We start from the raw sequence: 12,669 nt of genomic DNA on the forward strand, positions 1-12,669 counted from the left end.
AGGCAGAGCCACTGGGACCCAGGTTCCTCCTCCCTGCAGAGAGAACCCCCTGCACAGCCCCCCAGTCACTCACCTGCTGCCCCCCCTTCTTCGGGACGGGGGGTTCGGAGGCTTCCCCGGCACAAGGAGGCGCCTCGAATGGAGCTGCGGTAGCGATCCTCTGCTTCTGGCTCAGCTGCAGCAGGAAACACCCCAGTGGGTAGGTGCCAGACCCCACAGCTCCCCCATTCCTCCTCACAGGGCTCCCCCAGGCCTGTGGGGCTCACGGCTGCTCTCTGTGCCCTGCACTCCACCATGAACCCATGCACAGCCTTGCTGGAAGCTGCTCACCCCATCCTCACACCGACCCCAGGGAGCAGGGGGGTTACAAACCCTCCTGCCAGCACAGGGCCAGGGGTTGGATGCCCAAAGATGGGACATGTAAAATAGCTTTTTCCAGCATCCACCAGCTTATGGTGCACGTGAAACTCCAGCCTTGAGCTGGGCTGGTCCAGAGGGGCCTGGATAACTCATTCCTGCTCTCAAGGATCAAGAGGGAAGTGTGGGCCAGCACCAAAATGCTGCCTGGAAGAACCACATTGTCTAATGGATTGGTCCATGTGCAATTCAGTGCGACAGCTCAGAGAGGGTCAGACTTAAGCAGGATGAAGATACCAGAGAATCAGTCTCTGTGGTATCTGACAGACTGATGCTCAGACAGCCCAATACACACAAACATCAGAGATCGCCGCTGAGTTTGGAAGAAGCCCAAATGAAGGACTAACCCAACAAATTCAGAGATCTCTGCCCATCGTGCTTCCACACATGAACACACAGGTAATGCACCAGAACAACCAGAACTTCACAGAGACTGCCCCTTTCTCCTGAGAAGCTGAAAGGAGCCAGGGACCAGCAACCTGGGGACAACAGTCTGAAACAGCCTGGTCCTGGGAGATGTACCCCTGCGCTTTCTTCCTCTGACAGTGGCTGGGGACACCTGCCTTATGAGCCTGAAATACAGCTGCAAACTGCAAATACATCTTCTAAAGCCTAAAAACTAATTTTAGGGTCTGAGAACTTGGGAACATACAAGACATGAGGTAGGTTGGGCCATGATTCTGCACACACAGAAGCGGTGATAATCGAGAGTGCAAATTAGGTGAGCAAATACCCAACGGTTTTCCACACACACTGGGAAGTATCTGTGCCAGGACTTGGGGCTGATTCTCCCTGGGAGGGGAAAGGCTGCACTAAAATAACTCTTCCTGCAAAAGTCCCTCCAAAACCAAGGCCTCTTTCACACAGTTCTAGCTATGCTGAGTCTAAAATAAACCTATTAACAAAATGAAAAGAGCTTAGAAGAATTTGAAAGCAATTAAGAAGCCTGAACCCATAAGATCCAGACATTGCATTCCAAGTTTGCCCTTGCTTTTCTGCTGTCTCACGGCACAGCCCATAAGCCTCAGCAAAACACAGCCCCAGGTGATGGTGAGGGAGAGGTGGGCTGGGAAGGAGGAGAATGGCCAACTGCCTTCCAAGTCTCTCTGGGAGAGCAGCACCCCCGGGCAGGCACAGCACAGCTGGAGAATCCATGCTCCCCCCTCATCACAGAGTTGTAGGGGTTGTAAGGGGCCTCCAGAGATCATCAAGTCCAGCCCCTCATCTGACCACGATGCCCACATACACTCTGACCTGAACACTGCCCTTAAACCAGCCATTTTCCTTTGGGACTTCTAACAACCTCTAACGACCCAAAGCAGCTTCCAAAAACCTCTTCTACTAAACTGGGTGCCATCTCCCCTCTCAGTGCAGAGTTTCCTTCCAAAATTCCATGGCTCCACAGTACCAAAAAAGTAACATCACACCTGATACTTACAGATCAACCTCATCAGTACCAGGAGCTGAAAACTCCTCTGTGATGCTCTACATCCCGTGCAGCCACCAGCCCCATGCCAGCAGTGTGTGGGCAGGAGCCAGGCAGGGCAGAGCCACAGCCACTGCCCCTGGGAGAATTGGCTGCTCCCTGGCTTACCCAGCCTGTTCCCAGCACGACGGGCTGAGGTCCCCAAAGACCTGGTGGGACACAGCATGTCCACGCCAGAGCGCAGGGGCTTTCCTCTCACCTTCCAAGGACTTGTAACCAAGAAACCTGGCAATCTTTTGCTGGCAGTGCTCCTGCTCTTCATACGTCAGCAGCTGGTAGATAAACTGCCAAATGACTTGCTTGGCTGGTGTGTCCAGCACCGGGTACACATCCACAATGAGAGTGTCAATATTCCTGTAAAATCGGAGAGAGAGGGCTGGGCAGTGAGCACATCCCTACGGCACAGCCCCACCACACCGCTTCCCAGCCTGGATCTCAGCTGCCAGGCTTGCCTCTCAGCCTTTGGCACACACAGTTCGTTTCAAAGCAGAAGCACCCAGCTGTGAGCACAGTGACCAAGCTCTTTGGGAAGTGGGGATGTGCAGGTGCTAACAGGGAAAGCAAACTCCCCAGGGATTGGCAGCACCTGATAGCCAGGTATAAAACCCGTTTTGTGAGTCACTTGGGGTGTGAGGGTAGTAGGAGGGGTGGAGGAGCATCAGGAGGAAGAGAGAGAGATGCCCTGAAAAGATCTGAATTTTGGCCAGCGTGCTCAGGAAGAAATGTACTGGGGAGGGTGGCTGGGCTGAAGTCTGGGTCTCAGGTTGGCTCTGAGGTGAGTAGGGATGGTGAAAGGGCTCTTAGGAATGGCAGGGCTGAGGACCTGATTCAGTGAGAAGGATAGAGCAGCCTGGGGCAGGAGGACAGCCCTGCATCAGAGATTTAAAGTCAAGCTGCTTTCCTACTGAGAAACCGAGTCAGAGATGTTGGGTTAAGGCTCCCTGTAACTATTGCATCCATAATGGAGAAGCACCAGTAAACTTGTTATGAAGAGCTGGAAGGAGATTGTATATATGGGAATAAATCTGTTCTCTTATGTTAGTTGAATGAACCACCACGGACATCCAAGGAGCAGGGTCCAGGCATGTGGTGAAGAGCTAAAGGGTGAAGAGGCTGCAGGGACTTCATCAATGAAGTGTCTCGGTGCTCTCCCAGCACAGCTGAGAAGCAGTAGGAGCCACTTAGAGCCTGCCAGGAGTTATTTGCTAAGTTCCTCCCGAGTTTTAGGCTACTTTGCCTTTTCTGCAGAGCTGGACACATCTCTTGGCTGTCAGAAGCCTATTTCCCAGCCAGAAGATTTGAATGTAGCGTTGCAGAGACAAGGGGATGCTCTACCCTGCGAAGCCTCTGTTCCTCCTGGATTGTCATGAGCAAAGTGGCTGGGGGGGGGGGAAGGAAGGGCAAAGCCCAGAACAGGGGTGCTGTAACTCCCTCCTGCGTTTGCTGCCGGGAAGTGCCGGTATCTGCATGCTGTGGTGGCAAGCAGCTAAACCTTCATGCTTGGGGATTTCCTTTCTTGCTGGAGCAGGCAGAGGTCACAGCTGGTTTGTCTGGGCCAGGCGGTGCAATTAGGTCACGATGAATTATTGTTAAGTGGAGCAGCGGCCTCTGCATTGAGCCATCTGGGGCAGCTACAGGCAAAACGGGATGGCTGGAGGGGAGGGTGGGCATGCCAGTGCCCTCACTGCATCTTCCACCCCACTGCCCGCAGCTCCCGGGGCAGGCAGCAGGGAGAGCACCTGGGGTAACACTGCCGGGAGACCAAGCCCCGGGAACCGGGGCGCTGATTTGAGCTCCTGGTGTTCCCATCCTTGGGACCCTGAGCAAGAGCTGGGGTAGGGCTGGCATTTCCCTGTCACGGCCCCCAAGGGCTGGACCTGCTTCCACAGCTGCTGCTCCTTGGGCTGAGGCACTCAGCTGGGCAATGCCACGCAGCAGCGATGCTCAGGAGTGCGGAGCAGTGATTTCTGCTCTGCCGGGGCTGTGTTAGCGATCGTGGGGCCTCAAGAGGGTTCATTCAGCTGCTGCTGGAGGGGGGGCTTGTGTTGCTGGGTCTTCCCCAGCGCCTGTTGATACAGACAGAGGCAGCCTGCGGGCAGGGGCATGCTGTGGGGTGCTGCAGCCCTCAGCCTGAGCTGGGGTACACGGGGGTGGTGCTAGGGTGTGCTTGGTAAGAGAGAAGAGAAACTGCCATCAGAACCTGAATACTGATGACTTCATTGAGTTTCCCTGTCAAACTGGGGATTTGGATTCCCTGAACCTTCAACCTTTACACCATCAGGCTGGTTGCTGCATCACTGCAGCAGGAGCCTGGCTGGTGCATCTGCAGCACGTGTGGGACCTGGGCTCCTGAGCAGCAGCAGCCCGGTTCAGTCAGCTCAGGAGCTGTGGGAAGAAGCAGCAAGCATCTCCCAGTGCCTGAAAGGATGGCTTATTCACCATGGTGTAGAAAGGTTAAAGTTCAAGGGCAGAAAACAAGGTCACTGTTGAAAGTCTTGAGTCTGCTGGGGGGGTCGGTTCAAACCCTTGCAGCAAAGTGGGGAGGATGTGCTCCACTGCAGGACAAGGGCTCTGCCAGCCACAGCCTGTTCCTGTGCTGCAGCCACGATGCTGAGTGAGAAGATAAGGATGAAATGCAGTGAGACTTACTGAAAGAGGTGGAACAGGATCTCTGGCTGTCAGCGACAGCAAGAGATCCAGTGCTGTGGGGCACCAAGGTCACTTTATGAAGGATTAAGGGGTGACCAAATTAACCTCAAAAGCTAAAGTGTCTGTCCTGTCCTCAGGCAGGACACCTGGTGAGAGATGTGCCCATGCTCTGCAGAACGTGCACAGGGAAATACACAGCTGGGGAGACCAGAGGAACCATCAGAGCAGAGCTCAGTGCTGACAGCCTCACAGCTGAGGTCTGCCTTCTGCTTGGAGACCAGCTCCAACATGGGCATTGCTACCAGGTCAGATACCAGCATTAGAGGAATGGAGCTGCCAACAAGTTACCGATGTTGGAAGAAGCCTTCCAGTGCTTTGCAGATGGTATAGCGCTCGGGTGGGGTCAGCAGGTGCTCCAGCTGCTGGTTGAAGGTCCTTCCTTGAATCTTGATGCTAGAGGGGAGTATCTCTGCAACCCACTGCAGGGAGGTGAGGGCAGAGGAGGTACTCGGGGAGTCAGCAGAGTCAGAGTCTGCAAGGCGCAGGTGGAAAGAAAAGAGAAAATTCAACAGACAAAGGGTCTTCACCATGGGTTAAAAGGCTTGTCCTGAAACCAGGGGTTGGTCCTGGGGCAGCTGCACCCGCACATGACGCGTGCTCCATAGAAATACAAATCCTGATACACCAATACAGACATTTCTAGCCCAGCAAAACCAGATTCCAGTTGCTCGTAGGCAGCATGGTGACAAGGTGAAATGGTTCTGCTGGGGCTCTGACTGTCCTGGCTTTCCTCTTACTCTCTGGACCAGCTGTTCTGGAGCTTGTGGCTGTTTCAGTAGGTCCATGGACCTTCTGGAGATGAGCAGGGATGTTCTAACTGGGATACTGTCTGGGATCTGCCTCTTCTACCACGCTGCTTCTGCACTTTCTGTAAAGGCATGCAGATGATACTCCTTCTCTGGCTCTCTAAAGCCTCTGCTCAAGCTCCAGCACTTTGATGCTGCTTTTGAAGTCAATGGTTATCACAATCAAGGGTTACCTGTGAGCAAACTGAGGCATGAAAGGTGATTTGTTTTGCTATGCTCATTTGTCTGGCTCTGCAGTTAGCAATAAGCACAGTGGGGAGAAAGGACCTGACCAAGACTGCAGGATGCTCTTATCCATGTAGGAATATGGCTGAGGCAGTGGGAGCACAAAATTCCACCTCTTCTTCATTTCTTTTGGGCAGTTTGAGTGCCACTGGCTCTGAACTGTGAAGTAGTAGCAAGGTGCTCAGCTTTTCCTAGGACATGTGCGAGTTGGTAACACAGGGCTCCTAACAGGAAGCTTGGGAGAGTCCACTGCTGCTCCAGAGGGAAGAGCCAGTCCCTAATTCCTGGGCCTATACACTGCAGAGCAGCATTCCTATACCACACCAACCCCCCCTGCCTTCACACAGCTTTGGAAACACAGCAGTGACCATGCTCTGCCCTGGGCTGCGGTCCTGCCCCTCTGCTGACAGCCACCCACATTGCCCCAGATACCCTCAGCTCCTGCTGCCTCTCACCAGCAGCGAGCTAAATTATTCATAACAGCAGCAGTCATCCTGAACAGCACAGTCCATACACAACCGTGGGATTTGCACAGTGACCATGGATGCACAGGGTTGGATTTCTTCGGTCAAGTACACGGCACAGACTGCATGTGGAGGACACTGGCAAGGGCTGTCAAGGACAATCATACAGAAGGATGAACCCTTCTGGAGAGGAGCCAAGCTTGAGATTAAGCCTGATCCCAGGAAGCGACGTGCCCTGGCGAGAGGAGCAGCAGCCTCCCTGGCAGCGGTTAAACCTGCTGAGCCTACAGAAGGTATCTGGCAATTCCCCCCCCCTGCACAGGGGTTTCTGCTGCTCCAGACCCTCTCCTCCCCGCGCTCTTACCGTTGGAGAAGTTAACGATCCCCTCTTCTACCACCAAGGTGGGCATCGCCCCGCTGCCCTGCAGCATCGACACCACCTTGTCATGGGAGCAGTTCCTGTGGGGCACAGGAGAGCCCAGGTCAGAGCTGCTGGGGAGCCTGCCCGCGACGGCAGCGCTGCAGGCAGCAGCTCGCAGGAGAGCGGGTGGTGAAACCGAGTTTGCAGCTGCCTTTACACTAGGAAAAAGTCCCAAATGCTGCTCACAGCCAGGCAGAATTGTGTCCTGCTGTGATTCTCCAGCACTCTCAACCTTGGTTTGGTTTTATCCGTGCTGCCCCAAAGAGCCTCCCCAAGGGAGCGCATTAATCGCAGAATCACAGAGTCGTAGGGGTTGGAAGGGACCTCCAGAGACCATCAGGTCCAACCCCCTGCCAGAGCAGGTTCCCTGGGACAGGTCACACAGGTCGGTGTCCAGATGGGGCCTGAATCTCTCCAGAGAAGGAGACTCCACACCCCCTGGGCAGCCTGTCCCAGGGCTCTGTCACCCTCACCATGAAGAAGTTCTTCCACATGTTGGTGCGGAACTTCCCATGCTCCAACTTGAGGCCATCGCCCCTTGTCCTGTCCCCACAGACACTGAGAAGAGGCTGCCCATTTCCCCTGTGTCCCACACTTCAGATATTTATAAACACTAATAAGATCCCCTCTCAGGCTTCTTTTCTCAAGGCTGAACAGTTCTTTCAGCCTTTCCTTGTAGGGGAGATGCTCCAGGCCCTTCATCATCTTCGTAGCCCTACTCTGGGCTCTCTCCAGGAGAGTCCTGTATTTGGGCTCTCTGTGCTACCCGCAGCAAGGCATAACCACAGGGCATTCCTGCGAGCACCCTGCAGAGCTGTTGCCCCACCTGAAGCCACGCTCAAACCCAGCAGATGAACTTTCAGTTTAAGCAATACAGTGCAAGTTGTCTCATTGCCTGTCTTAATTCTGCATGGGAACAAAAAATTAATAAAATGAAGGTGGATATAAATGTGGCTTTGTTAGGCCAAAAAAAATCTGGGAGTGTCCTTGGAGAAGGGTATGGGCCAGCCTGGGACAGCGCCTGCCAAAATGTGGGCTCAGAGGACAATCTTCAACTCTGTCTCCTCTATTTTCTGGCAATGCTGTATCAGCCAACAGTTTGCTGGTTCAGCTGAAACGTGAGAACCTGAGCACTGACAGAAGCAGCATCAGATGTTTAACCTTTAAATATTCATCACTCCCTCTTATCACATAGCTCCTAACCCTTTGCTCCCACTTTTTTTTCTTCATGCAGAAAGACAAACCCAAAGACAGACCGGTGGCTGCTGCTACCCAGCGAGGTGCACGCTCAGCCCTGGCTTTGATTGCTTTTGTTGTGCACAAATAATATATAGAAGAATAAACTTTTCGGGTGGAAACGTGATTGCCTGTGTAGTTTTAAGCTTATGATCCCATTCAGAGTGACTTGTGGGCTGGGTGATGACTCCTGGGGGGCTCAAATCAGGGTCAGGACAATAGTTGTCGTGTGCCATGCGTTGTACGTGGCTGTTGGCACGGAGAAGCCAAAGGAGGAGCAGGGATGGAGCTGAAATCCTGCTCTTGGAGCCAGTTTTTATAAAAGAAGAGTAAAGGAGAGGGGGCAAAATGCCTTGTGCACAGCAGGAAACAGTTCTCACAGACAACTCATTCTTGTTTCTGTTGCACAAGAGTGAACAAGTGAATGCACTTGTACTTGGCTACCTACCACCCCTGAGACCCCTCTTAACCTGGGACCCCTTTTAAAGAGCCTCTTACCTCATATCCAGACCGTTGAGGAATAGAATCCGGTCACCAGCTTTGAGAGCAGCCTTCTCTGCTGGGCTCCCTAAATGCACAGGGAACAGAGGGGCTTTAGCTGGGTCCCAGCTCTCTGGCTGCTCTGTACCCAGGGACACCCCCCACCACCACCCCAGGGCAGGGGTTCTGTGGCAGCTGGGACATTGGGTGGGCTGGAGCTGTTTATGGAGCTCAGTGATGCCAGTACCCAGCTTGTGTTGGACAGGCAGGTGTGATTTCAGGCAAGTCACCAAACACAGACCATTCCCACCTTGCAGAACTGGGAGTGCAGAAAGCCAGACTCAATTGTACCAAAGATGCTAGTTCTTCAACTGGGGGAAACTCCATTGCTGAGCCCTGTAACAGCCCCTTTGCTAGTTCCTAGCAGGCACTTGAAATTTCAAGTTCAGAGGAGAAATAAGTGTCTTTGGATCTTGCAGCTGGAGGGTTTCTTACCTGGCAGAACAGACTCGATCCACACTGGGGCATGGCCACGTAGCGTGAACCCAAAGCTTCTGTTGCCTTTATAAACTCGCACAGTTCTGCAGGTGAACAAAGCAAAAGTGAAATCAGAGCCTGGGATTTGGTTCTTGTTTCCTTTCCCAGCCCCCCCAAAGCCCCCTCAGCCCGGGTGCCTCCTCAGTGCCCAAGCTGTCAATGTTCCCTGTGTCTCCACAAGGTCCCCTTCAATACCAAAAGTGTCTTTGAAGTGGGAACCCCCAAAAATGCCCTACCCACAGGGAGAGGGGATGGAGGGAAGGTGTGTTGGATGGGTGCATTGCAGCCCGTTCTGGGGAGAAGAGCAAGCCCACAGTGCTGAACCAGTGTGGGGTGTTGGTGGGGGAGTGATCTGGGGGGTGCTAGAAATGGCCCAGACACAAACATAGGGGATCCAAATGCTCTGGGGGCAGGATGTGATGCCCCTGTTTTAGGGGCAGAGCCCCTGAGCATGGCCTCTTGCTCTGCATTAATTACCAACACCCAGCACCCAGTCCTTCAAACCCAATGTGTTTTTAAAGTGGAACATGGGATATAGCTTATATACTGCACAGAGTAAGAGTGATGGTGTGTTTTAGGGGGGGGCAAAGATCTCGTAGGCTGATGAGAGAGAAATTAAATTCAGCTAGGAAATTTTGGATGGAGCATTAGGAAATCTCCCTGCTGGGAGGCTGATTGGAGCTAGTTGTTTGTTGTTTCCCACAGGGCAGGCAACATCACTGATATAATTTAAAGCCAGGAAGCCCGTTGTAGGGACCGATCCTACATTGGCAGGGACAGAGACTGTGCTGGAACTGGATTTTGGATAAGTCACACCAAAAATTATCCTGGCAGGAAGGTGTGCTGCAGCCAAACACCAGCTGGAGGGAGAGGAATAGATCAAGGGGTGCCTGTGACAGCACAGTCCTTCCAGGGAATATTCCTGGGCAGACCAAACCCTGCTCTCTCTGTGTGAGACAGGGCTGGGACCAGAGCCGGAGCCACCGCCAGCACAGCAGGGCCCCTCAGCCCTCCGGGCTGCTGAGATCTGGCCATATGGGCAGCAGGAAATGGGTTAATCCCCATGAACCAGGGATTGTCTGCCCTTCCTCCCACAGCCTGGCACCCAGACACAGGGCAGGGCAGGATGGTACAGCCTGCTCTGTGGCCAGGCACCCTCCATCCCACCCAGCACAGGAGCTGGCATCCCCTCGCAGCCTGCACACACCATCTCAGCTCCTCAGCCCTGCAACGGTGAGGGGGGACCTGTGGCTGGGACAAGGGGCTCAAACGTGCCCAGCCTTTGAGAGAGAGATCCACCTCATCCCAGAAGGATTTCACCCTCTGCACACCAAAGACATCCCCTTTCCCTGTGCCTCTCCCCTTTCCCTGGCATTCCTCTCCCATGCTGCCATCCACACAGCAGCAGGCTGCTGCTGGGAACTCTGGGCATCCAGGAGAGGTGTTACCTGCGGGCAGCCCCCGTGGCCACGTTACTGGTGATGAGCGACGTGGTTTTCCGCAGGCTCTTGCTGAGCTCCTCATGGCTGCGGGGCACGGAGCTGGCGCGGGTGGAGACCAGGAGCCGCTCTTGGTGGTCCTCGCTCCGGCTGCGCCGCAGCCGGTTGCTGTGCTGCTCGCTCTTGGAGCGGCAGAGCTTGCTGATCAGGCTCTGGGACACCACCTCATCGAACCGCTGCCGGTGCTTCTTGGGGATGAAAATCCTGGAGAAATGAGACAAGGGAAGGGGATGAGGAGTGGGGCTGGGGTGGTCACGGCCCAGAGCTCTGCATCCTGCCATAGGATCCCAACTTGGGAAAGGGCAGAACAGACCCAGCGCCTCATGAGCTCTTGGCCTCAGCCTTCTGCAGAGCTGCAAGTGCCTGGGCTGGGGACACCGGCTTCATCTCCTGCCCTGTCCCATGCGTGACTCCACTGGGGCGAGGAGGTCAGATCCCTCCACTGTGCAGTGCTCACAGAGACTGATCCAAACATCTTGGTTCCTCCTCATGCATCCCATTCTGGACCCCTTCAGCTCCTGGTCTCAGTACATTGATGATGAGGTTCAGTTTGAGTCCCGGATTAATTGCTTCCTTCCACATTTCCACAGCCAGGGAGCTGTCCGGGTTAGACACCCTTAGAGCACCCATCCCCTTGCTGCATGGTACCCACAGACAGGGGTCCCAACGTACAAGTGCCCCCTGTGCTGCTGGTACCAAGCCTCCTCCTCCAGACCTGCTTCTTCCCCAGGGTGTTCTGGGACTCTCAAAATAGTGCTTGCCATCTCCTGCCCCAGCCTCTCTGCTGGGAGCTCTGGACTGCTCTCTCTTGGGCTCCAGTCTCCACTTCTGCCACTCCCCCATGGGACACTCGTGCCCTTGGGAGTCACTGGTGCTGTGGGGACAATGACAGGCATAACGATGCTGCAGGCAAGGGGACACCTCTGGGAGCTTGCTCTATTTCAGGTCACCTCCCTGGTCACCTTTGTGCCTCCAGCAAGGACACCCTGGGACCCTCGGGGGAAGCACAGCACACACAAAACGGGATCCCAGCAGGGAGCGGGAAGGGTGCGTCTGCTCCCTCCCACGCTGGGGTTTCATCCCTGTAGCACAGGAAAACACTTTTCCTTCTGCCATCACAACAGTGAGATGCTGTCACCCTGCTCACCTATTCCTACCACCACCCCCCCATTTGCACATTTGGGGGCTTCAGGAGGAGCTGTTATCTCCGTGTGTTTCTATAGCAACTCCTCCCTGTGCCCGTACCGGGCTGCCTGTCGCAGCTGCGTTTGCTCGTTAGACAATACCATCTTGTGAGGTTCATTAGTGCTCTTCACCTTGTGGTGTGTGAGAACACGCTCCCTACATTAGCACAACCTCTGACACTTGTGGTGGAGGACAGATGCCAGCATCACATCCAAACCACCCAGGGAGTGCGTCTCGGGGTGGGGGCACTAACTGGGCCAAACTTGGAGCTGGCATCAGAGGACCCAGAGCAACTTGTTCCGAGGGGCTGTACCTTCATGCCCCAGTGCAACACAGCTCTGACAATACCCAGCTGCTAACGAAACGTGGCTGGAGAGGCTGGAGCTCCCATGGGTCTCTGCCATCCATCAGGTGACTTTGCCAAAGGACACTGAAAGCCTGGGCGAAGCCAGAGGAGACGCAAGGGGAGGCTTCATTTCCCAAATCTACCAGGACCCAGGACATCTGTATTTCTCCCCAACAAAATGCAGAACTCAAAATAAGAGCTGATGCTCACGCTGAGTCGGAGCAGACAGATCGCAAGCCGTCCCGAGGCTGGCATATGCTCACACAAAGCAGTTGGTGATAATGTAAAATAAGGAACGCGTTGGTACAATTCACAGTCAATTTGTCATTCAGCATCAACTAGAAAAGAGTGAAATCACGCTAATAAATAGTTCACCCAGCTGTAAGCAGGCTCCTGTGGGAACACAGGCTGCTGCAGCCCCGTGCCAGGGATGCTGCGTGGCAGCGGTGAGTCCCGGCAGGACCTCACACCTCTGCCCTGGGACAAGTCCGGGTTCCTTGCTGGCAAAACAAGCACGGTCCCATTAAGTTGGCCAAATTAAATTGGCCCTGCTCATTGCAGCAGGGCTGTCCCACTTTGCTCTGACTGCTGCTTTGCCTGCGGGCTGGCAAACATCAGGGTTGAGGAGCAAGGTACAGCTAGCTTGATAACCAGGCACAAGGACATGCTTTAAGGGTTTCACTGTGGATTGGCTCAGGGCTAGGAGTAAAACAGTGTCTTAGCAAGGAGAGGAGCTAATTGACTAGTAAAAACAATCCTATTAAAGCATGGGAAACAGTCTCCTCCTGCCAAACCCTTTGAGAGAATTTGCAGCGCAGCCTCGGGGAGCCCAGGATTGCCCCATGCTGCAGTGCTGGA

At 54.3% G+C, this 12,669-nt stretch overlaps 1 protein-coding gene across 1 annotated transcript in view; it reads right to left on the bottom strand.

Annotated features, from left to right (window-relative positions):
• GRID2IP (Grid2 interacting protein) overlaps positions 1-12,669 on the bottom strand; it is a gene marked incomplete at both ends in the record, with an annotated part of 38,266 nt that overhangs the window by 13,519 nt on the left and 12,078 nt on the right. Inside the window, 7 exons of the mRNA XM_084271126.1 lie at positions 74-175; positions 2,103-2,257; positions 4,901-5,084; positions 6,472-6,566; positions 8,263-8,332; positions 8,740-8,825; positions 10,230-10,484. Of these exons, the coding sequence (XP_084127252.1) occupies positions 74-175; positions 2,103-2,257; positions 4,901-5,084; positions 6,472-6,566; positions 8,263-8,332; positions 8,740-8,825; positions 10,230-10,484 (947 nt within the window). The remainder of the gene's footprint in view (positions 1-73; positions 176-2,102; positions 2,258-4,900; positions 5,085-6,471; positions 6,567-8,262; positions 8,333-8,739; positions 8,826-10,229; positions 10,485-12,669) is intronic.

Source organism: Gallinula chloropus (genome assembly GCF_964237585.1).
Source record: "Gallinula chloropus genome assembly, chromosome: 15".
NCBI classification, from domain to species: domain Eukaryota; kingdom Metazoa; phylum Chordata; class Aves; order Gruiformes; family Rallidae; genus Gallinula; species Gallinula chloropus.